The 22,779-nt window shown below is 41.3% G+C and overlaps 1 protein-coding gene across 1 annotated transcript in view; it reads left to right on the top strand.

The window, feature by feature from the left end:
- Nucleotides 1-22,779, top strand: part of RRN3 (RRN3 homolog, RNA polymerase I transcription factor) — a gene marked incomplete in the record, with an annotated part of 604,791 nt that overhangs the window by 137,086 nt on the left and 444,926 nt on the right. The window contains 1 exon segment of the mRNA XM_044089174.1: nt 1,470-1,533. Coding sequence (XP_043945109.1) covers nt 1,470-1,533 — 64 coding nt within the window.

Raw genomic sequence — 22,779 nt, 5'->3', positions numbered from 1 at the left:
TGGCTTTGTCAAGGGGAGGTCATGTCTGTTAAATCTGGTCAATGGCTTTGAGACAGTCACCAAAACCATGGACAAGGGGAAGATGGTGCACACCGCCTACCTTGACCTACGTAAAGCTTTTGACACTATTACCCGCTGGGGCATAATAGATATACGGATTGATGCCTAGTTGAGAAAGTTTATTACCAAATGGGGTAGCAAACTGGCTCACTGGTAGAACCCACCTAATCAAAATTGGGGAAGCCACCTCAAGCAGTAGACCCGTAATGAGTGGCGTACCTCAAGGATCGGTCTTGGGGCCTCTGTTATTTGGGATATAGTCGCAGGCCAAAACCAGTGGGCTATTGCTGACCAAGTTTGCAGATGACTGCAAACTGGGCACGGTCATCAATTCCCTAAGTGATGTGGATGTCCTCCAAGAAGGTCTCGCCCAAACAAATGACTGGTGCCAGAAACATGGCCTCAAGCTGAATGCCAAAAAATACATAATCATCCCTTTGGGGAGAGTGACGTCCCCACATATCACATTAATAATGTCCTAAGCACACAGTCATGAGGGATTTGGACACCCAGGTTGATGGCAACCTGACTTTTGACCACCATGTTGCTTCTACTGTATGGAAAACTTTCTACATGGCCCACCTCATAAGTAAGGGTATCTCATCCAGGGACAAGGAGGTCATAACATCCCTGTATTCGTCCTTTGTAAGGCCAATAATTGAGTACAGTGCCTCCTTCGGTATGTACCTCGCAAAGCATATGCAGCAGTTGGAGAGACCACATAGGTTCCTCACCAGGAAAATCCAGGGCCTCAAACATCTGCCCTACACAGATAGGCTAGAAACCTTGTCCTGCTGCATAGTTTCATACAGACATCTCAGAGGTGACCTCTGTCTGGCATGCAAAGCAATGTCAGACCTCACCATGATGGGATGCTGCATATCCACAAGTCAAGCTCCACTTGAGTAACCCACTCGCACGACTTCAACCTGATCTGTGACATCAATAGGACCTGTTGGCGGGACCGATTTATGTCCCAGAGACTCCCCCATATGTGGAATAGACTACGACTCCATGTCAAGCAGAGTACCTCATCAGCCCTTTTTAAGCGCAACCTGGAACTGGATGGGAAACCGAAATTACACCCCTCGGATTCCACCTATGTCCCTGCTGGACAAGGGCTTTGGGTGCTGACTTGTCTAAGCATGGGCTAAATTCTTGGCTAGGCTTATAAATGGTCTAAATTCTTGGCTAGGCTTTATAAGGGCCTCAGAGCCAATAGCCTAGTAACCTCCTATGATTCTATGACAAGATATTAGTCCGTTTTTAAATCCAAGTATTTGCCGTGCATAGGTGTTAAATAAAAGGCATTTCTAATGTAGCTTCCAAGGAGGGCTTGAGTCAGTCATTGAGTTGATTTTTTTAAGCATTTTTTTCCCTGAAAAATGGTTTAATATCTTTGTTTATAGATCTCCCCAAGAATTTTGACACGTGTCATCGAGCAATACAGATGATAACAAGATATGTGCCTTCGTAAGTATACAGTCTTTCTGCATTTGATAAAATGTCTTTTTAGTATACTAATGTTATTAGCTGTAGGTAACACTGACATTTTTTCTCTGGTATGGTTTAAGCAGATGATTCTACTATTAGGGTGATGTTATTGAGACCTTCTGTCCAAGGAAGCCAAAATGGAAGTTAACACTTTTAAGGTGGTAAGCTGCCAAGGATTATTTCTGAAGTTACATTCCTCTCCCATGTGAAGGGTTTTGAGTGTGACATTATACTGGGTAATGATGATTATCGCTTCCCTTTGTAGCTGATAAAACTAGTTTTTCTATCCCCAGCTACACCATTGGCAGTTTTAGTCCAGTGATAGGAACATAACAGGCAGATAACCTGGCAGACATGGAGTGGCAGTTTTGTATATAAAAGTAATGTCTTTATGGGCAATGGTTACATTAATTGGGGAGCTTGGCTATATAGATAGGGCTACTTCTCACATGTGTGCTGACACTGGAGCTGTAATTTTTGAGTTGTGTAATGAGATAAAATGTTGCCAAGTACAGAGAGAACAGAGCAGTCTATTTTTAAATGATGATAATGCTTCAAGTCTGTATGTCGCTCGTTACTGCCACTGCTGTTGCTGCTGCTTTGTCATTCTAGGTGGTGATATGCAAGTTGTGACCAAGTGACCTTCAGGAAACTTTTAAAAAATATTTGTTTTTAAGCTATTTTCAAATTTAAACAACCAGAAAAGAACACCAGCAACTCGGATGAATGACTCATTAGTAAAACTTGGCAATATAACTATAACTACACAAAATAAATACTAACGAGCCAATACACTGCCAGGGTAAACTCTTTTTTGATAACTAAATGGTGAACGCTTTCACAAGTACAATACGTGCTACTTCAGTTTAATATAAAGAGTTTACCCTGGCCGTGTAGTGGCTCTTTAGTATTTATTTTTGTGTATTTTCAAATTTAGTCAAATGATAAATACAACACAGCATGCAGGTTTCACATTAATCACAAATGAAATTTCTATAAAATAATTCAACTACTTTTTTCACTCTTTGATCTAATCATGTCATTGCTGTCTTTGTTATAGATGGTATGACCTTACCTCTCAGCATCCTAGAACAAGAAATCTGGATAAAGCCATGAATAATGGGGGAACAAACGCCCCAAAATAGGGACAGTTTTTATATGTTGTTCTTGCAAACATAGAAAGTCGATAGACTAACAGGTTTTACATTAGCATGAATTTTTTGAAGGGTATGAAGTCTGAAACTGGAATACCTGTTATTATTTTCTGACTTCAACCCTCAATGATTTACCGGAAAACCACAAGTTTGAGGAAACGGACCAAAAATATGAGGCAAAAATCTGGATTTTCTGTGAAAATCTGTACAGTTGAGAGGTATGTGTATGACAGCAAGTTATAAAACTCAAAAATGAAGCATCATATTTTTTGAGTAATTACTATCCAACAATAATTTTTGTACACCACAGTGAAGGCATTTTGTGATTCATATAAGCAAGATCGGATTGAGGTGTTAAACAGATCCCAGTGTTTGTTTAAATGAAATCTATCTTTTATGACAAACATTGAGTAAAACTTTCAATATCTTGTCAGTGTTTTTAATTATTTGGGATTGGTAAGTGTATACACAGAGAGAGCGGAGTTTGGGAGTACTAGGTGAAAGACCAGTTTTGGTACAGATTCTAGTTTAGTCTAGAATAGAAGGCCCTGTTGAAAGAAGGATGACTAGTTGGTTGTATAAAAACATTGCACCATAACTAGAATGACCAATCATAAGAGTTTAGAAAAGATTGGAAAAAAGAAAAACAAGTTGTAAAGAAATAGAAGTTTTAGGATTTTGCATGGAAATGTCTGCATAGATATTTTTGTACCCCAGGTGAACTTGAGTTTTTTTCTTCAGGTCATTAATAAGTGTTTGTTATGGGAGATAGGGATAAAGTTGGAATTGTGTTTTAGGAAACGGTATGAGTTGGCAGATTTTAAAAGTTCCCTACAGAATACTTTGACAGAAAAGTTGGAACCAAATGGGAACTAAGGAAATTGTTTTGAACTGGAATATAGGATCTAAGTTGCTTAGACACAGTAAAACTTTCCTAAATTTAATACTGTTGGTGCCTAAAAAAGGAATTAAGAAGTGGAAATAAAAATGTAAACCAATTGCTGAAGTCCTGAATGCTGTAGGTGAGGTAGAATAACTAACTGGATGCAGCTTCTTTACAAATAGGAACAATTGAATTTCACAGAAAGCGTTTGGGAGCAATACATGCAGAATAAGTGAGGTTCAACAAAGCAGTGAATGAGAAATTTATCAACAGTTGAAGGGAAGGAAACTTAAAAAAAAAAAAATGCATGTATACTGTACGATAGCAATAATGAAGACAATTAAGATTTGCTTTCTAATAATGTTTTTGAACTCGCATTGCAACTTAAAATGTGTTGACTTAATAAGGATTAACTCCTCTACAATACTTAATACCTGTCTCTGCCCTTAGTTTGTCAGTTGCTAGGTAAGAATGTGATTTGTAGAGTTTCTCTGCATAAAAAAGAAAAAACCCTGCTGTCAGGAAGTATCGAACCTGATCACATTCAAAAAGATAAAAGGTTTGAGACAACGAAACTTCAGTCTTCTGACTTTTATGGTTCTTGGATGGCAACAGTGGATTCTAAAGAATGTCTATCTTTGTAGGTTTTTAATGGGGAACCAGTGCTTCGATTTCATTAGTTTGCAGTTTGGTCATTCAGCTACCCCTGATGTTTACCAAATGTCTAATCCTTATTACTCTGTATTTTTCTAGGCTCAGAATTCTAGGATCTTATGTTAGACTAGACTACAATATCCTGCATGCAGTTTCCGTGTATTGTATCATTATGATCCTTTGTGTGTTGTGCAGCTCATTTTTGATGGTGTGCTATAAATCAGATCGACATCCCAGTCAAATAAAAAGTTTATGTGATTATTCTTGACTTCGTCTTTACAACATATTTCCTACCACAGAAAACAAAGCAATAAAGTTTTGCCAGTGACCATCCTAAATCCTTGTTGTTGGCTGGAATGTTTATCTTGATTTGGGGTTCATCATCTGCTGTGTCTAATGACCACAGCTTTGGGGTAGTGAAGTTTCGTTCAACTGCACTTTCAGCAGTTTGGGTGCAGTGATTTGATAAACTGTGCTTTTTGTTAAAAAGTAGACCCATTTTGCCATAGGAGTCTTTGGGGATTGGCCCAAGAATTGTTACTGATCCAGTCAAGAGACTTCTACAGATGCATTAGATCTTCTTTGAAAATAACACTTGGCAGGTTTTAAAAATGCAAATGCCCTTGCTAGTCCTTTTTTCAAGTGAAAATGCATATCAAGGAGTTGGAGGGATTGGCGATTATGACTGAGCAGCAGCACCTGTACTAAGTGCTGCAGAAAGAACTCGCTTCTAACTAAAAAATGACAGGGAAGTTGACAGAAATTGACCATCTCTATAATGTGGAGATTTCTGAAGAATTAGGAAAAAATGTTCTTTTAAATCACTTTTCCTAGAAATCTGACTCTTTCAACAAATGAGTGCCTCAAACTCTTATGGAGAAATGTTACTAAAAAGACTTTATCCAATGTTAACTTCCATACAGGAACTTTTAAAATGTACAGATTTCAAAAATAAACTCGACTGCTTCCAAGATGCAAACTTAAGAGTGACGAAAACAAAATATTTATTTACAAGGTATTCATAGTGCACTAAATGACATAGATGGAAGAATGAAGATAGAATAATCTCACATAGAATTTTTTTACTGAAACAAAATACTTTAATAAAGCTGACGACTGAATATCCTTGTATTCTTTTCTATTTTCCATATTCATAAAAATGGAGGGGAGTGATGTTTTCTTTTTAACCACATGGATTCCTCAAATTCTTAATTTACAAGAAGGATTTCCAATAGCGCAGAAAGAGCTCCCAGAACGAGTAAACAAATTCCAGCAAATTTCTTTCATACGTGAAAAAAAGATTTCTGTTAAACTCAATTGTTTAAGACTCTAATAAAAATAAGTCGGAACACTGTAAGATTTGATAATCACAATGCCTCAAACCTTTTGGAAGGAGGAGCGAATGCTGCATTGCTATACATCTTTTATACCCACCAAGAATGAAGATATTTTTGCCAACAAGACCTGAAATATTCTGTATGATGCTTGGCATTCATAAAAAAAAAAAAAACACTACATCTGAAGGTGTGGACTAGAATCGTGCTTCAATAAAAAGCTCTTCGGAAAAGCATAGCTGGTCTGAAGCTTCCATGCAGGAAGTTTAGGGTAACTTCAAAAGATTCATCAACAATAAAGGACAAAACACTTAAATAAAAAATAAGAGACTACAAATGGCTAAACTTACCATTATAAGGGAAGAAGGAAGGGGAAAAAAACACAAATATGGATGTGCAACATGTTTTTATCCCATATAAAAGTTTTGTATACTGTAGTCAAACGTTTGCATTGAGCAAATGTAATTAAAAATCTAGGTAACTCTTTTCTTGTTTCATATAATTTCTGCTCTTAGAATAATGTACTTGTATTTTTAAATTGTATTTGATTTTTACTGTTTTGCTGGGTTTACATTTCGCAAACTAAATTTAGATTTAGTAAGTGTTTTTAAACCAGTTAAAACTAGTTACATATTGAATATGCACAAGGCCATTTTTACTTAATTTCTCCCCACTACTGTACAGTTTAAAGTGCCGTAAGATTTAAATAAATTAATAACTGAATATTTATTATCTTTACGACTACGCACTTTTTTTTTCAATAGTGCCATGAACATTCCACTGCAAAGACGGGGTGTTGGAGTTTATTCACAGAGTGACAATACTGTAATCGAGCATAGTTTTTATTTTGATGGTTTTGACAATCTTGGATGCTCTTGGCTTGCATGAGAAATTGCTTTTCCTTTTTCTTATGGCAAATGTACTAGTTTTGAAAGACTGTTGAATTGGCTCTTCATTGGACAATGTTGCAGGATGCTGAGTATTGATAGCCCATCTCCTTGGAACTGAACACTATCTGATATACACCATAACAATTATTTTAGCAAGTCTTTTACTTTATTTTGGCATTTGTAACAGGATTATTAAAACAGCAAACGAGAGTTACAGGAGTATAAGTTAGAGTCCTCATACAAGAAGATATAAACAGTGGCACTTAACGTAGCAAATATTTATCACAGACTTTATAAGATGGCACATATGTTATGAAACGATACAAGTAAATGCAGTCTTTGTGCACCCCGTTATTACACTGGCTGTGATAAGCTTTGGCTAGTATGATATTGACTTATTATAAAATTAAATGTAGAAATGCATTATATGAATTTACATTACTAGTTTGGTACTGCAGTTACTGCACAGACACTGAAGACCCAACAGAATCCACTATACATAATAATACATACAACAGTATCTTAGCGAATAAGCTCCTAAGGCAAAATGCCTCAAAACAAAATATCTTGGTCATAGGTGACTCTGTAGTGAGACACACAGATGTCCCTCTCACCAGGCTGGAAAAGAAGGTCACAGTCGGTTACCTGTCAGGTGCCAGGATCCATCATGTCACACACACACCCAAGTCTCTCAATGAGTACTGTTAGGGCTCTGTCATAGTCCCATGTTGGAGTGAATGACTTTCAGTTGTACCTCACTGTATAATATGAAGAGAGACCTGACTGAGCTCTGATTGTGTCCCAGGCAGGTATGTCCCTACCCCTAAGCAGCAGTCTATCTTCACCTGGGATGATGCCTCAATATAACTAAAAAATGATTGAGTTCAACAATTGGCTTAGCTTTTGGTGTCAATCTTGGGACATCCAGTATCTATCAGCCTGGGAAGATATGATAGACCATGCTGCTTTGCCAGAGATGGTCTTCACCTGTTGCCTCTTGGCTTTCAGTTACTGGGAAAGGTGCTTGCCTCCCCTATAGGGCCTTTTTTTAGGCAATTTCAGAACAATAAAATTTCCCGCTGTGAAAGAAATCCACTAGAGACAAACTCAAGGTTACGCTGCTTAATGCTAGGAATCTAAATTGGAAACTGCACTCAGTGGAAGCACTCCTTACCTTGGAAGATGCCGATGTCTGTGCAGGCAGAGACATGGTGCAAGGCCACAGAGAGCATTCTAGCCGTACAAGTCTACAATGCCTTTCAGACGTTCAGCCCTTGAAATGAGCGTGAAAGAATCAAAGGCGCAGGTGTATCCATCTTCAACGAAGACCAATACACCTCAAGACTGGTCAAACTGCCTAAAGCTACTCCAAGTCCAGCTAACTGTAGGTAAAACCCCCTTACATATCATTGTTGGCTATAGATGTTCTTCGTCTTCCCTTGCTGCAGTCCTGACTATTGGGGTATAGTCCGCGTCCCAGTCGGCCCGAATACCAGAGTATAAGGCTGACGTCGGTCATGGCGCCTTAGACTGACGTCAGTACGTCAGGGTACTAATGCGCATGACCGACGTCATTTCCTCAGTCTTTTTTGCCGCATGGTCCGATGCAGAAGCAATTTTGCGAGTGCAGGTTGGCGTTCTGAGATTTTCCGAAACCGGAGTTTCAGACCGAAAACAGAGTTGGCTAAGTAAGCCGCTAGAACATTTTGGTTTTTCTTGCCTCAGTATTTAACCGGATGTCAGAAAAGTGAATAACTGTATTTCTTGTGGGAAGCAGATACCGCATAGGGATTATCATACATTGTGTATACCTTGTTTAGGGCCTGAGCACGACGTTGTTGGTTGCCGCTCTTGTGCTAGATTTAACAAGCGCACTATTAAGAGGAGGCTTGATTGTGCTAGGTTAGTGTTTGGGAAGCGTTGTAATTATAATATGCCGTCGGATGCTCCGACGCCTGCTTCATCCAAGAAGCGCAAGGACAAAACAGTGAAGCCTAGGGTGAGGAACCGCAGTCCCGGACGCCGGTCCTTTAGAAGGCTCAGGGGAGCCAGAGGTTTTGCCAGGAGTCTCTATGGAGTCTCAGGCAGATACTTTACTGTTACAGGATGTGCCCTCTCAGGAGGTAGGCCAGGCTGAGGGGGCTTCTCAGGTAACTGTTCTTCCCTCTCTTCCCAAGGTAGTTAGGGCCTCTCCTTCTGTTGCCAAAGCTTCTTTTAGAGGTAGGCCAAGTTCAGCTTCTGTGGGGGCTTCTCCTAGCATTTCCGGCTCTGTGCCTAAGAAACATATGCTTAAAATGGCAGAAGATTTGATTACTCTGATTAGAGGTTCTATGCCCCCACCTGATAAGAGGCCTAGGGTGGAACAGGAGTTTGATAGTTTTGAACAGTGTTCACAGGCTTCAGAGTCTTCTGTGGAAGACTTGCAAGAGTTTCCTACTTATTCTGATTCTGATGTGGATGATTCCACTCCTTCAGCTTCTCCTCCTGAGGATTTTTCATTTTCAGAGACTCTTCACTCCATGAGGGAGCACTTTAAATGGGAAGGCCAAGATTACTCTGACTCCAGAAAAAGGCTTAGGGAATTCTTGTTTTGCCCCAGCATAGGCCCTTAGCTATTCCTCCTGTGTTGAATGTGGTGGAGGATGTTTTGCAGAGGCTTCTCTGAACCCTGACTCCTTGCCTCCTGCTCCTGTTAAGCCTGATAGGTATTATAGGGTGCCCAAGCTCATAAGTATTTGTTTAAGAGTCCCAGGGCGGACCCAGAAACTGTTTCTCAGGGGCCTAAAGGTGTTAAAGCTTCTGTGGTTAAAAATCCTGTACCCTCTGATAAAGAGGCAAGGGCTTTGGATAGGTGGGGTAAGAAAGTATATACTTCTTCCACTCTAGCCATGAGGGCGTTGAATTGTCAGTTTCATATGCTGAAATATCAGAATTATCTCCTTTCACAATTGAAATCTAAGGTGGATGCTTTGGCGGAAGGTATTGAGTGTAAAGAATTGCTGGATTTGGTTCATGTGTCTGAACAAGTGGGTAAGCATTCTTTGCAGTGTGGTTTTGATGCTGTTCAGGCCTCCTCGAGGGTGGCTGCTACTAGTTCTGTTCTTCGCAGACATGCCTGGTTGAAGGATCAGAATTTAGCTGAGCATGTTAAGACCAGGATTTTGGATGCTCCTTTACAGTCTGATGTGTTGTTTGGACCGCCTGTGGAAGCAGTTTTAAAGAAAATGGAGGACAAAGCTAAGTCTATGCAGACTGTTAAAGATTTTTGCAGGTGCAGCCTCCAAGTTTAGTAGAAATTGGCCTGCTAAGGGGTGGACATATCCTGCTTATGGTTCCCAGTCTAGGGGTAGGTCTAGACGTGGTAGGGGCAGGGCTCAAGGTTCGTTTAGGCCTAGATCAGACAGTTCACCTGCTCAGACTTCTGGTGAGGGCAGGGGTCAGTCCTTTCGTAAGCAGAACCAATGACCTGCCTTTTCAGCTGCCAGTGGACTCTCGTCTGGCAGCTCCTTTGGGAGGAAGATTGTCTCTTTTCAAAGAAAATTGGGATTTAATCACTCAAGACAGATGGGTGCTGGATATCATTCATCACGGTTACAGATTTTATTTCCACACAATGCCCCTTTCAAAGGCATGCCAGATGTTCCTCCTCCACAAAGAAAAGAGGCTCACAAGCAAGTTTCTCAGTTACTCCAGATAGGGGCCATTCAGCCAGTCCCTGTATCAGAAAGGGGCTTCGGATTTTATTCTCGCCTGTTCCTAGTACCAAAGAAGGGGAACACGTGGAGACCAATTTTGGATTTATCTATCCTCAACACTTATCTGGACATTCCCAAGTTCAAGATGTTGACGTTACAGCAACTGTTGCCTCTGCTAGGCAAGGATCACTGGATGGTAACTTTGGATCTCAAGGAAGCTTACCTTCATGTGCCTATAAGGCTAAGTTGCAGAAAGTATCTGCGGTTTCGAACTGGAGATTTTCATTATCAGTTCTCTGCATTGCCCTTTGGCTTATCTACTGCCCAGAGTATTCACAAAGGTTCTGGCTCCAGTGATAGCTTACTTCAGGCTTCAAGGCATTCAAATCTATCCTTACTTGGACGACTGCCTGATTCTGGCTCAAGAAAAGGAACACCTTCTACAGCATCTGGAATATGTCATAGCAGTGCTAAGATGCCTAGGGTATTCTGTGAACGAAATAAAGTCCAGTCTAGTACCCTCTCAAGACATGTGCTTTCTGGGTGTAAGACTGAATACAGCAGCCCAGATGGCCTTTTTAACCCCGGACAAACAAAAGAGTCTGTCACTTTACTTCCATCAACTATCTCATCAGTCCGTGCTGACTGCAAGGACAGTCCTTCAAGCATTAGGGTTCATGGCATCTTGTATTCTGGTGCTTCCCAATGCCAAACTGCATATGAGGAAGCTGCAATGGTATCTCAAAAATGTATGGACACAGCACTGCCAAGATTTGGACACTGTCATTCAAATAATACCTTGCCTTCAAAAGGAATTCTTGTGGTGGGCTCAGGAATGTCACCTAAACAAGGGACTCTCTGTGACCCGGCCAGAGGCGAGTCAGATTTTAACGACAGATGCCTCGGACACTGCTTGGTGAGCTCATCTAAATGGAAAGTGGATACAAGACAAGTGGCCTGCCAGACTACAGCATCTACATATCAACATGAAGGAGATGTTAGCAGTCCAGTTTGCATTGATGGCGTTCAAGGAGTTACTTCTTCCAGGGCAGGTGTTGATTCTGACAGACAACACAACTGTCATGTGGTACATCAACAAGCAAGGGGGAACACATTCTTATCCTCTATGCAGGCAAGCAATGATTTTATGGGAGACAGCGTTAAGCCTGCAACTGACTCTTCAGGCAAGGTTTCTGCCAGGAGCACAGAACTCCCTAGCAGATGTATTAAGCAGACAAATCATGGATCCCCACGAGTGGAAACTGGATCTTCATGTATTTCAGAAATTGACAGTGTCATGGGGAACTCCAGACATAGATCTGTTCGCTTCTCCACTAAACCACCAGCTGCCAAAGTATTGCACAAAGGGGTTTCATCACACAGCTTGGAAAGTGGATGCTCTGTCTTTCAGTTGGAAAAACCTTCATGTCTATGCCTTTCCACCTCTACCTCTTCTTCCAAAGGTATTACTAAAGGTCAGACAAGACAGGCCAAGGATGATTTTGATAGCTCCAGATTGGCCTCGACAACACTGGTACCCACTTCTAAGGAGTCTTGTAAAGAAGCCTCCATGGCCTTTACCTCTGATTCCTCATCTGTTATCTCAGAAGGACGGTCATCTGCTCAATGTCAAGCTTCAATCTCTTCATCTCACAGCTTGGCATATTCTGTGTTGAAGCACGGTAGGTCTCAGCTTCCTCAACAAGTTTTAAATGTGATTATGGAAGCTAGAAGGCCTAGTACTAGGAGAGTGTACGCAGAAAAATGGAAGAGATTTTTATTTTGGAGTACAGCAAAGAATTTGGAGATTTCAGAGCCTAATTTGAGTGTGGCTCTTCAATATCTTACTGAATTATTGGACAAAGGTTTGTCCTTCTCTTCCATAAAGATTCATGCTGCAGCAATTTCAGCTCACTATGATTGTGACCCACCTTTGTTTTCGCATCCTTTGTTCAAGCAGTTTCTTAGAGGGGCAAAGAATATAAGACCCCCACGTAGAGCTCCTACTCCTGCTTGGGATCTCAATTTTGTGTTGGAAAAACTTACTCTACAACCTTTTGAGCCTGCAGCTACTGCTGAATTGAAATATTTGTCATGGAAGACTGCTTTTCTGTTGGCCATTACTTCTGCAAGAAGGGTGTCTGAGTTGCAGGCCCTTATGGCAGTAGAGCCCTTTTTGGTTTTCCATAAGGACAGGGTTTCATTACGTACTAATCCTTCCTTTATGCTTAAGGTGGTTTCTAGTGTGGCTTTAAACCATACTATGGATTTGCCTGCGTTTTTTGCAGATCCTCAAAATAAAGGGGAAAAGATTTTGCACACTTTAGATGTACACAGGCAATTGCGTTATTATTTGAGCAGGACTAAAGATTTTAGGCAGTCTCAGCAGTTACTTGTTTCTTTTGCTTTGAGTTCACAGGGCAAGCCTGTGTCAAAACAAACTATTTCTAGGTGGATTGGCTTTTGCATTGCATTTTGTTATTCCCATCATGGCAAAGAGGTTCCAGCTGGGATTAGGCCTCATTCCACTAGGGCTACTGCCACTTCAACAGCATTTCTAAGGGGTGGCAACTAAGGATATTCTGGAAGCAGCTACTTGGAGTTCAGTGCATACTTTCTCTAGGCATTATCACCTGCCTATATACTCTAAGACTAGAGCTGGTTTTGCCACAGCTGTTTTACAAGGCATGTTGTCAGCTCCTGCTACTTTATAATTTGCCAGCCTCCCTTACCTCTGCTTTGGGATTCTACCCAATAGTCAGGACTGCAGCAAGGGAAGGCGAAGAACATAGTACAGTTTTGTACCTACCATAAATGTAGATGTTCGAGGATTCCCTTGCTGCAGTCCAATTTACCCTCCCTCCTTCCCTCTGTGTTTCAGGGTGGTTGTGTAGGTGAGTTTACATGCTTATATTTTTGTATATATTACTGTATATATTGTACATGTTTTTGGTGCAGGTTGTTTTGGGACTTGTCTTTTTGGGTCTTCTGACATCTGGGGCAAGAAAAGACTGAGGAAATGACGTCGGTCATGCGCATTAGTACCCTGACGTACTGACGTCAGTCTAAGGCGCCATGACCGACGTCAGCCTTATACTCTGGTATTCGGGCCGACTGGGACGCGGACTATACCCCAATAGTCAGGACTGCAGCAAGGGAATCCTCGAACATCTACATTTATGGTAGGTACAAAACTGTACTTTCCCCCACCATGAACCACGAAAACCACTCTGTCTACCTGGACCTACTTGAGTCACTCACTATACAGCCAAACACCTTAGTCATGGGTGACTTCAGCTATCCTTCCATCAATTGGGAGTCATATATGAGCACAAAAATGCTTGCCCTAAGGTTCCAGGACTTTGGTACAGCAAATGCTCTGACACAGTCTGTAGTCCCACAAGGGGCTCAAATGTCCTAGACTTAGTGCTGACCAACATAGGAGTCTCTGCACTACCATCTGTATGTTGCCTTCCCTGGTAAGGTCTGATCATAAATGCCTTGTTCCAAGTAACAGTCATACCTGACCCCACCCCAAGAACAAAAGGATGAAAAATTTCTCCAAAGCAAATTATAGCCTCCTAAGTAGTGGCATAAATAGTTTCAAACCCCCTGCTCCCACTGTCAGCAATAACTCCTATAAAGAGGTGTATGCAAATGCTCTGTATAAGCACCTATACAAATGTATAGACTCTGCTGTACCTGAATGAATTAAAACAAGACCCTCACAAAAAAAAAAAAAAAAAAAAGAAAAAGAAAAATGTCACCCTGGTGGACATCAAGCATAAATGGGTTATACAACAAGAGGAAGAAATTAATGTCCAAGAACAAGAGGGAGCTGACTCAGCAGAGGAAGGACACCCTCTACAGCTTGAACAAGCAAATTAGATATCTTGTAAAGTCCTCTAAAGACAATTACAAAGCTAAACTAGCATCCCTAGCTAAGGATAATCACGAGGCATTCTTTAGCTACATCAGAAATCTAAAAGGGAGGCCCAGGTTTGTGCTAAACTAGTAGTGGACGGTAGCACTCATACTAACCCCGAGGGCATCGCCAACCTGCTAGCAGACAGATTTAGTGCAAACTTCACCCCCCTTTCCCCACTAATCATGCCCCAAAACATGTTTGTCACCAGTCCTCTACCTAGTATCTCCAAAGAGCAGGTTATAACAGCACACTCCATGGCCAAAAACACAGCCTCTATGGGACCAGATAACATCTCAGGCTGCCTACTAAATAGTTTAAAACAGAACCTAGTGGAACCACTTGGCACTCTCTTCAACCACAGTCTAAGTAATGGCTTTGTCCCAGCAGAGTGGAAGACCACAAAAGTAAATCCCTTGCACAAAGGGGTCCATCAGCCGACCCTGGGAACTATAGACCCATAATCCTAACCAGCCTTCTTTGCAAGGCCATGGAGAGAATCATCATGGATCTTATCAACAAAGAAATAGGTGACCTTCGGACTCTTGACCGACCCTGACCTGATTTATCTTTGTTAATGGTAAATCATGCTTATTAAAAATGATGGACGACTTTGAGAATTTTGATGGTCTAGTTTTTGACAAAAGCACTAAATTAAAGTGTTTTTCCTGTACTACGTGCCGGTGTGTCATTTCTGGACTACCCTTGTTCTGCTTTGGTTGAGTTTCTTCTTTGAGAATGTCATCAAAGCCCTGGATGAAGGCAAAATGGTGCATACAGCCTATCTTGACTTATCCAAGGTTTTTGACGCAATTCCCCCTTTCAAGCATCATTGAGAAACTTGCCCAGCTGGCAATTAACCCCATAAGTCACTAGATGGGTAGCTAACTGACTCACTAACAGAACGCATACAGGTAAAGTTGGGGATTCCACCTCTACCAGCAGACCAGCTGTCAGTGGTGTACCACAAAGATCTGTGCTGGGCCCCCTCCTGTTTGGAATCCATTTCTCAGAAGTCCAGGCAGAAATAGATGGCCTGTGGCTCACCAGGTTCGCCGATTGACTACAAACTGTGTGCAATCATGGAGTCCCCCAGTGCTGTAGGCATACTACAAAAACGGCTTGCACAGACAAGTGATTGGTGCCAAAGCTATGGACTTAAACTAAACGCAAAAAATTGCATGGTTATCCCTTTCAGCAGAGGGTAGGTCTCTGCAAATTACAATATTAACAGTATCCCCTTAGCTCAAAGCATGTGGTGAGAGATTTGGGGAACACAGTGTGATAGCAGCCTTAAATTTGATCACCATGTGTCCACAGTGGTAAGGAAGGCCTTCTATATTGCACATCTCTTAAGTAAGGGTATCACATCCAGAGCTAAGGATGTTTATAACTCCCCTGTGCTCATCCGTCATCAGACCACTAGTAGAGTACAACTCTCCCTTCTGTATGTACCTCACCAGGCACCTGCAGCAGCTGGAAAGACCTCAGAGGTTTTTCACCAAGAAAATTCAGGGCCTTACATGACCTACATCGACAGAGTGAAGGCCCTGTCACTGTACTCCTGTGTCTTGCATGCTGCTGAGAGGAGACTTGTGCCTGGCCTACAGAGCAGTCTCAGACTCTGCCCTAATGGAAGTGCTGGACATCTGCAAATTAAATGGGACAAGATTCACTTGCTCTGTGGATCTTAACCTACTCTGCAACATTAACAGGATATGCTGGAGAGGCAGATAGGTCTCCCAGAGATTGCCACTCCTCAGGAACAAGTCCCAATTCCCGTATAAAAGAGCTCCTCAATGATCCTACTTAAACGTATCTTAAACAACTGGATGTGAGACCATAAATGGGGTGTCACCTATGTCCCCTTTGGATAAGGGCAGTCAGTGTGTTTGTTGTGTTAATTTGGAGCTTCCATGAATTTTAACTTAAAATGTAAGTACCCCCCCCCCCCGAGTACTCTATTCGTAGCCCATTCCTGTTATTCACATATTTACGCAGTCTCCAGTACTCTAACTTGGTGTATTAGTCATGTTTTTATGCAAGTGCAGATAAACCTTTGCAGTTGGATATAACCACCTAATCATATACAACACCAAATTATGTTTTGTGCAAGAAGGTTTCTGCATTTTATTTTGTTGATGAGGGCTGTCCGAATGTTTTTCCTTAGAGCTGAAAATGAAAGATTAAACGTACAATGTCTCATTTGCTAAATTTCATGTATAGGCTACTGCATTTTCATGCTAATTACATCAGTAGTAGTTTCTTCTTGAAAGCCAAGTTGGCAACTAGTTCTTGCAGATGGAGCACATTACATCGAAAATTAATACATGAGGATGTAGCAGTGGAACCTGTAAGAAGCTGCTACTCTAAATAAGTTAAAGCTGTTTTGATTACCCACGATCCATTGCTGTTGTATGTAAATAATTGCCTAGTGTCTACCATGATATCATTTTGTGGGTGTAGTTATAGAGGACATGAGTAAACAATGAAACTAAAACAAATCAAACACACTAATCCTTTTTTTTTAAATCACTTGCATCTTTAACATGAGGGTAACTAGAAATTAAGTTAATTGTTAAACAAAGATGCTTCTGAAAATTCCCAATGCACTTTAACTTTGAACACCTCACCCAGCTTGTTGTAATTCACACTCTAAAATCCCACAGTATCTTCTTTGCTATTGTGTTCTTAGCTCTATCACACACTAAAACATAATGTCATAATCACTTTTTTAGCCGATCACACCTTCAGATAGATCTCTCTGACAATGGCCACCTTTATTAAGGCCACCATAGTAAGTATCTTTTTTGGTATAGTCCTGCACCACTTGGCTGACCTCATAGTCCCAGACCTCAGTCATTCCACACCCGTTCTCTGCCATGGAGCTTTGAGTCTTTTGTGTCCTCTCCTGGCAGATTCAGATCCTTTTGAGTATACCACTTTTTGTCTTGTCCCCTTTGTTCCTTCCTCCATTCTGCCCTCATCCATCCTAACAAATTTAGAGACTGACAAGACTGCATCATTCCACCAGGATTTGTCACTCCCCTACCTGTTACTTTACATCTGGGGTCTTCTATGTTCTGACCAAATTTCTGACCTTGCCCGTCATAAAGTGTTCTTCCTCCTGCATGAACTGACATCACTGCCTTCCTTTATGTAGATCAATATTCCAACTCCACCCCTCATGCTCTGATTTTCCTCAGCAACTTATACCTGGTCACTTGTGTCCTACCCTCCCCTTATCATTGACCCATGTTTCTGTGATACCAGCAAAGTCCACCTTCCCCTCCCTTGTATCATTGTCTGCAGCTCCCTACCTTTCTTCCCAGTCTCCTTTCATTGTGTAGTAATTACATTCCTGGCCATGCTCGGAGTTGCACTATTCTGCTTGCATTGTGTAGGAATTACTCTCCGGCCATGCTCAAGAGTCGCACTATTCCACATTGTGTAGTACTTGCTTTCTGGCCATGTCATGAGTCCGTTATTTGTTACTCTGCTGTTTGGTGTCCTTTTCACCCCCTTCTTTCTGTATTCCTAACCCATCAATGTTTTTGCATCACTGACATCCCCTTCCATCTTTATTCAAAGCATCTTTATTCAAAGGTACAGTCACTGAGATACATTTTTCATCTGATCTCTGAGCACCACTGCCCTGTCTGGACTAAGATGGAGCAAGTCATTTGCATACAACCTGACAGATCTGTCCCATCCTCCTTACCTGTTCCACATCTGTTCTCTTGATCGACTGACATGGACTGTCAGTTTATTCCTTGATCCTCTTCTTTCCTGGTCTGCTGACTGCTGGCAAAGAATGCTACCTCCAATCTTCTATCTTGACATCTCTCTGCCACCTCACTGGTTGTGCTTTCTTCTAATTTGATTGCCTGTATTATGGTCTTTGGTGCCCCCACCAGTGCACCAGAGCATGAGTTTGCCCTTCATCCTTGAAGACTGCTTGTGTCACCTTCTGCCATGTCTTACGGAATCTGAGCCATGAGACCGATTTCACTGTAATATAGTCTGCAATGTCTCACTTGCCAGACTTTTAATCAACAAAATCGTTTTCAATCTTCCCACACTGGCTCTCTCCTCTTCTTTCACTTCCTGCTTTGTGTGAAACTTCCCCCCCTCCAGTTCCATTACCCAATCTTCTCAGTGTCTCAATAGAATGCTTCGCAACTCTGACGCGTTTGATGTCTGTATACATTTCTCCAGCAATCTTCCTACCCAGCCGTTATACAAATGTGTTAATCTCGCAGTCTGTCATGCACACACCAACAGGCACATACATATCAGCAGTGATTTCCTGTGAGAGACCGTGTTCAGGGAGGTCTGTGTTTAAAAAAAAAAATTTGCCGCACTAAGGGAAGATAAAGCGCAAAGTCATTAGAATTCTGGCTGATGTACTGTTGGATCCCTTGATGAAGGCTTTATTATGTAATTGGTTAGTAAGAAAATGCCTGACTGGAAGATGCTAGGAAAACTCCAAGGAACTGCCCATCCATTAGCCTAACAGCAATGGCAGGTAAATCTGTCAAGACAATACCAAGAAAAAAGTTGATTGCTTTCCTTGTAGACAACATTTTGCAGAACAGTAACCCTTGTAGGTTTATGGGACCTCTCTTAAACCGGATCAAATTTTATGAATGCATTCCAGCATTGCTTCTCAAGCCGATTACTGGAAGGTGTAGTTCACTTGGGTTCCACCAGGGCCTTTGATTCAGTCTTATATGGATGATTTTAGGAATACTGAAAAGGTTGAGTGCAGATCAAGCTATGGGAAAGTGGTTGTTGTGCTACATTGAGAGGTTGTATCCTGACTGTATGGCATCCAAATGACCTGAATTTGAATTGTAGCTCAGGAGCAGAAAGAGCAGGGTAGGAAGCTAATGGGAGTAATCTGCAAGATTTCTTTGCCTATTCTGAAGGGAGGAAGTAGTGGTTCTCTGGCAGGTTTGCTTGAATCAATAGACCTGTGGAGATGTAGGCTTGGAATCCCAAGCCAGTGACTGTAGCTGTCTGTATGTGCATATGTGCTGCCATGTGTGTGTGTGTGTGCTCTTGTGCATGTACACTTCAAGGGATAGCATAGGATTCCCTGCAGTGACTGGCTGCCTGTATCACCACCTGGTGAATGAGATGCGCCTCCATAGATTGTTTGGAATATTGAGGGCTGCTGATGGGAGGGCCTGCCAGTTGGGTTAGACGAGTGTTCTTTGCATCTTAGTTTGTGAGTAACCTAGTCTGAACAATCTGGTGCAGTAGAGCTCCTTTGATCAAAACTAGATTATCAAGATGGGTCCCCTAGAGGCGAGAGTAAGCCGCGCTCGTCCAGCTGAGAAAAGGGGTGCCCACCTTCTTGGCAAAGCCTAGAGGAGAAGAAGCTGAAAAAGAGAGAAGGCAAAGGCAGCAGCTAATAGATTGCTTGGATGTATCTGCAGGATATCAGTTCCAGAAGTAATGTCCAGTTTATCCTGGCCCAAACTAGGCCAGAAGAAGAGTACTGTGCGAGTCTGGAGCTATATAAGGAAAAGATACCTTTGGCTACTGAGGAGCAGAAGAGAACAGTCAGAAAGGGTGTCTGGGATGGAGAGAAGTGGATGTGACCAAAAAATAGAAGTGGGGAGAACGCCTCATCATTAAAGGACAGAAGGAGACCATGAACATATAATAGGTATACAAGCTCATGGTTAGTAGATGTGAAGGCACTGTCCTAAGCAGGAATGATAGGGGCAAGACACGGGCAGAAGACTGGACTGGCCATCTCCCTGCATTTTGTACTTCGTGAAAAGGGTCAGTGGTTTTCTAGAATGAACAGTGGAGACTGGTCCACACAGGCAGTCTTGAATGTATAGGGACAGGTAGGAAAAGGTTGGGGGAAGATAGGAATGGAAGTGCTATGGAATATGGAATACATTCTAGGGGCAGCCCAGATTGGATTTATTGTCACCTTCTGCTGTCAGACATGCAGTCTAGCTTGTAGTCCAGCATAATACTTACCATGCACGCTGTATGGGAGGCTTAACTCCCTACAAGGAAGTCCTATTTTTTTATATTTTACTTTTTCAGCACTTGACTGATTTTTTTGTGGGTGCCAGCAAATCCATTATTGGCTGAGATGTTTGCTTATGGTCAGACAAAAATGGGACTATTCCTCAAAGAATGTTTACTGAGGAGTAACATTAAAGAGAAGTCACAAAGTAGTGCTGATACTGGGACTAGTCATTTCCAGCATGTTTGTGTATTTTTTTTATTTTATTTTATTTTTATTTTTATTTGCAGTTGATTTACCAGGATAGTCCACTGGGCCAAATGAACCCGTTTTCAATGGAGTCCTGGGGAGAAAAGCTCCAAAACTAAATAGGTTATTCATAATAGTTATACAAATTATACTATTATACAAAAGTTAAAGATACAATAAAAAACAATTTGCAAATAATACAGCAAAAACTAGAATGAATACAGACTAGTGATGAAATTAATAGATAATACAGACTAAAAGGAAATTTAGCATGAAAGTACTGAGAAAATAATAACATATTTGGAAGCAAACTCTTAGGAGGTGTGGCCTAGTCCATTCTTTCCAATTATCGTAGGAATAATAATATGTATGAGTTAGGGGTGAAAAACAAGGAAAAATTGCAGGAGGAAACAGGGGAAAGAAGGAATATGGAAATTGCAAGTATTAGTTATGCGGGGTGGGAGCAAGAGCATTCCCACTGGGATGCTAGATGTGAATGAAGAGATCTTTTAAAAATAAAATGGTTGGGGGTGGTGCGAATGAAAGGTGGTAGGGAGTTCCAAAGGCGTGTAAGGCTATAAGACAGAAGATTTTTGCCTGGGGGATGAGTTGGTTTATATACTTCTAATAGATTTTGATTGTTGGACCTTAATACTCTAGCAGGAAGGTGCATTTTAAAGGCTGATGAAAGGGAGGGACAGAGGGAGGGGTTGAAAATGAGCTTATGTGCAAGATTGAGTTGAGTATATGCGTGATAACTGGGTAGCTCTAGCCATTTTAGTTTTTGGGGAGAGGAACAGTGGTGGGTGGAAGACTTGTAGTTGGTAGCGAACTTGGCAATTTTGTTGTAGCAAGAGAAAAGTTGTGTTTTTAGAGAGGTCTGTAGATTAGTTAGGAGTGGAGCTCCGTAGAGAAGGGAGGGGATAAGAAATGAGGTAGAGAGGGTGATTTTGGTAGCAGGTGTAAGGTAATGATTTTGTCGGTAAAGCATACCTAATTTTTGATAGGTTTTTTTGATATTTAGCTGTAGGTGAGAGTTGAATTTGAGCTGGTTATCAATTTGGACCCCAAGTAACTTGGTCTCTGACACCAGTTCCAGATGTACATTATTTTGACTAGTGATGGAGAATGTGTTTATATCGAAAGAAGTTGCCTTAGAGGGGGTAAATAACATTAATTTGGTTTTGGAGGCATTGAGTGCTAGGTGATTTCTTTTCATCTATTGCTCAGTGGTTGTAAAAGCATCTTGAGTCAGTTTTAGGAGTGAGGGGATAGAAGTGGCAGAGCATATAATAGTAGAATCATCAGCGCATTGGATGATGTCTGAGAATGGGATAGAGTTGCGGAAATCATTTATAAATATATTAAAGAGAAAGGGACCCAGTATGGAGCCCTGGGGTACCCCAGTAGGGGTATTTAGAAATGAGGAGGTGGCCGTTTTCCATTTGACTGCTTGATATCTGTTAGATAAGTAGCTGGAGAACCAGTTCAAAGAGGAGGGAGATAAGTTAAGTTTTGAGAGTTTAGTTAGTAGCAGGCTGTGAGAGATAGTGTCAAAGGCCTTGGAGAGGTTGAGTAGTAGGGTAGAAACAATTTGGCCAGAGTCTCGAGCTTTATTTACAATTTCAAGGAAGGAGAGGAGGGCAGTCATAGTGCTATGATTTGGTCTGAATCCATGTTGTGTGGGAGTTAGTAGGTGATTATCTAAGAGATGTGGAAGGAGTTGTAGTTGGATACACTTTTCCTAGGTGTTTAGAGATGGGGGACAGAATAGCGATGGGGCTATTCTATTAGTGTTTTGACAGCAAAAGTAAGCTTGTATTGTATGATGATGTTGACAGGATTTATGCAGTGGTTAGACTGACACAACTCTCAAATGAGAGCATGTGCAGCTTACTGAGTTGGCGGATAGCCATCATGTAGGTTTGTGTAAGTTAACTGAGTTGGCAGATGGCCATCATCTAGGTATCTGCAATTATTTTGGCAGGCATTATACCTCTCAAGTTCCAGAGTTATGAACAAAGCAAAAAAATAATTGGGGGGAAGGCTCCAGATTATGTATGTATTTAAAGGATGAAATTTTTAATGTAGGGTATTTCCAAATAATTTCCTGTTTTAGGATGGATCAATTCTCTGGTACCCAGTTCATCCTTTTTGCCCATCTTTCCAGTGGTCCACGTGGTCAAGGACCGTGTAAAAACCCAGAAGTGAAACTCCAAAATTGAATAAAATGGGTTTAGATCAGACCTTCAGGATCAATTTAAAATTCCTTAAAAATCAAGCTGCTGAGTAGAGTCTGTGGTTAGCCACTGAACCAAAATAACGTTAAGAGCATCAACTACTCATTAACTACAAGTAATCAGCTAATAAAACAAAAAATCAAATTGGCAAAGGGTCCAAACGAGTTTAAATGATACACTGTCACATAGGTTGTTTTCTTGCTTCT

Source organism: Protopterus annectens, chromosome 12.part0, assembly GCF_019279795.1.
Source record: "Protopterus annectens isolate FY-2018-M chromosome 12.part0, PAN1.0, whole genome shotgun sequence".
Lineage (NCBI taxonomy): Eukaryota > Metazoa > Chordata > Ceratodontiformes > Protopteridae > Protopterus > Protopterus annectens.
Note: the sequence above shows the minus strand (reverse complement) of the source record. Positions and strands in the feature narration are given on the sequence as shown.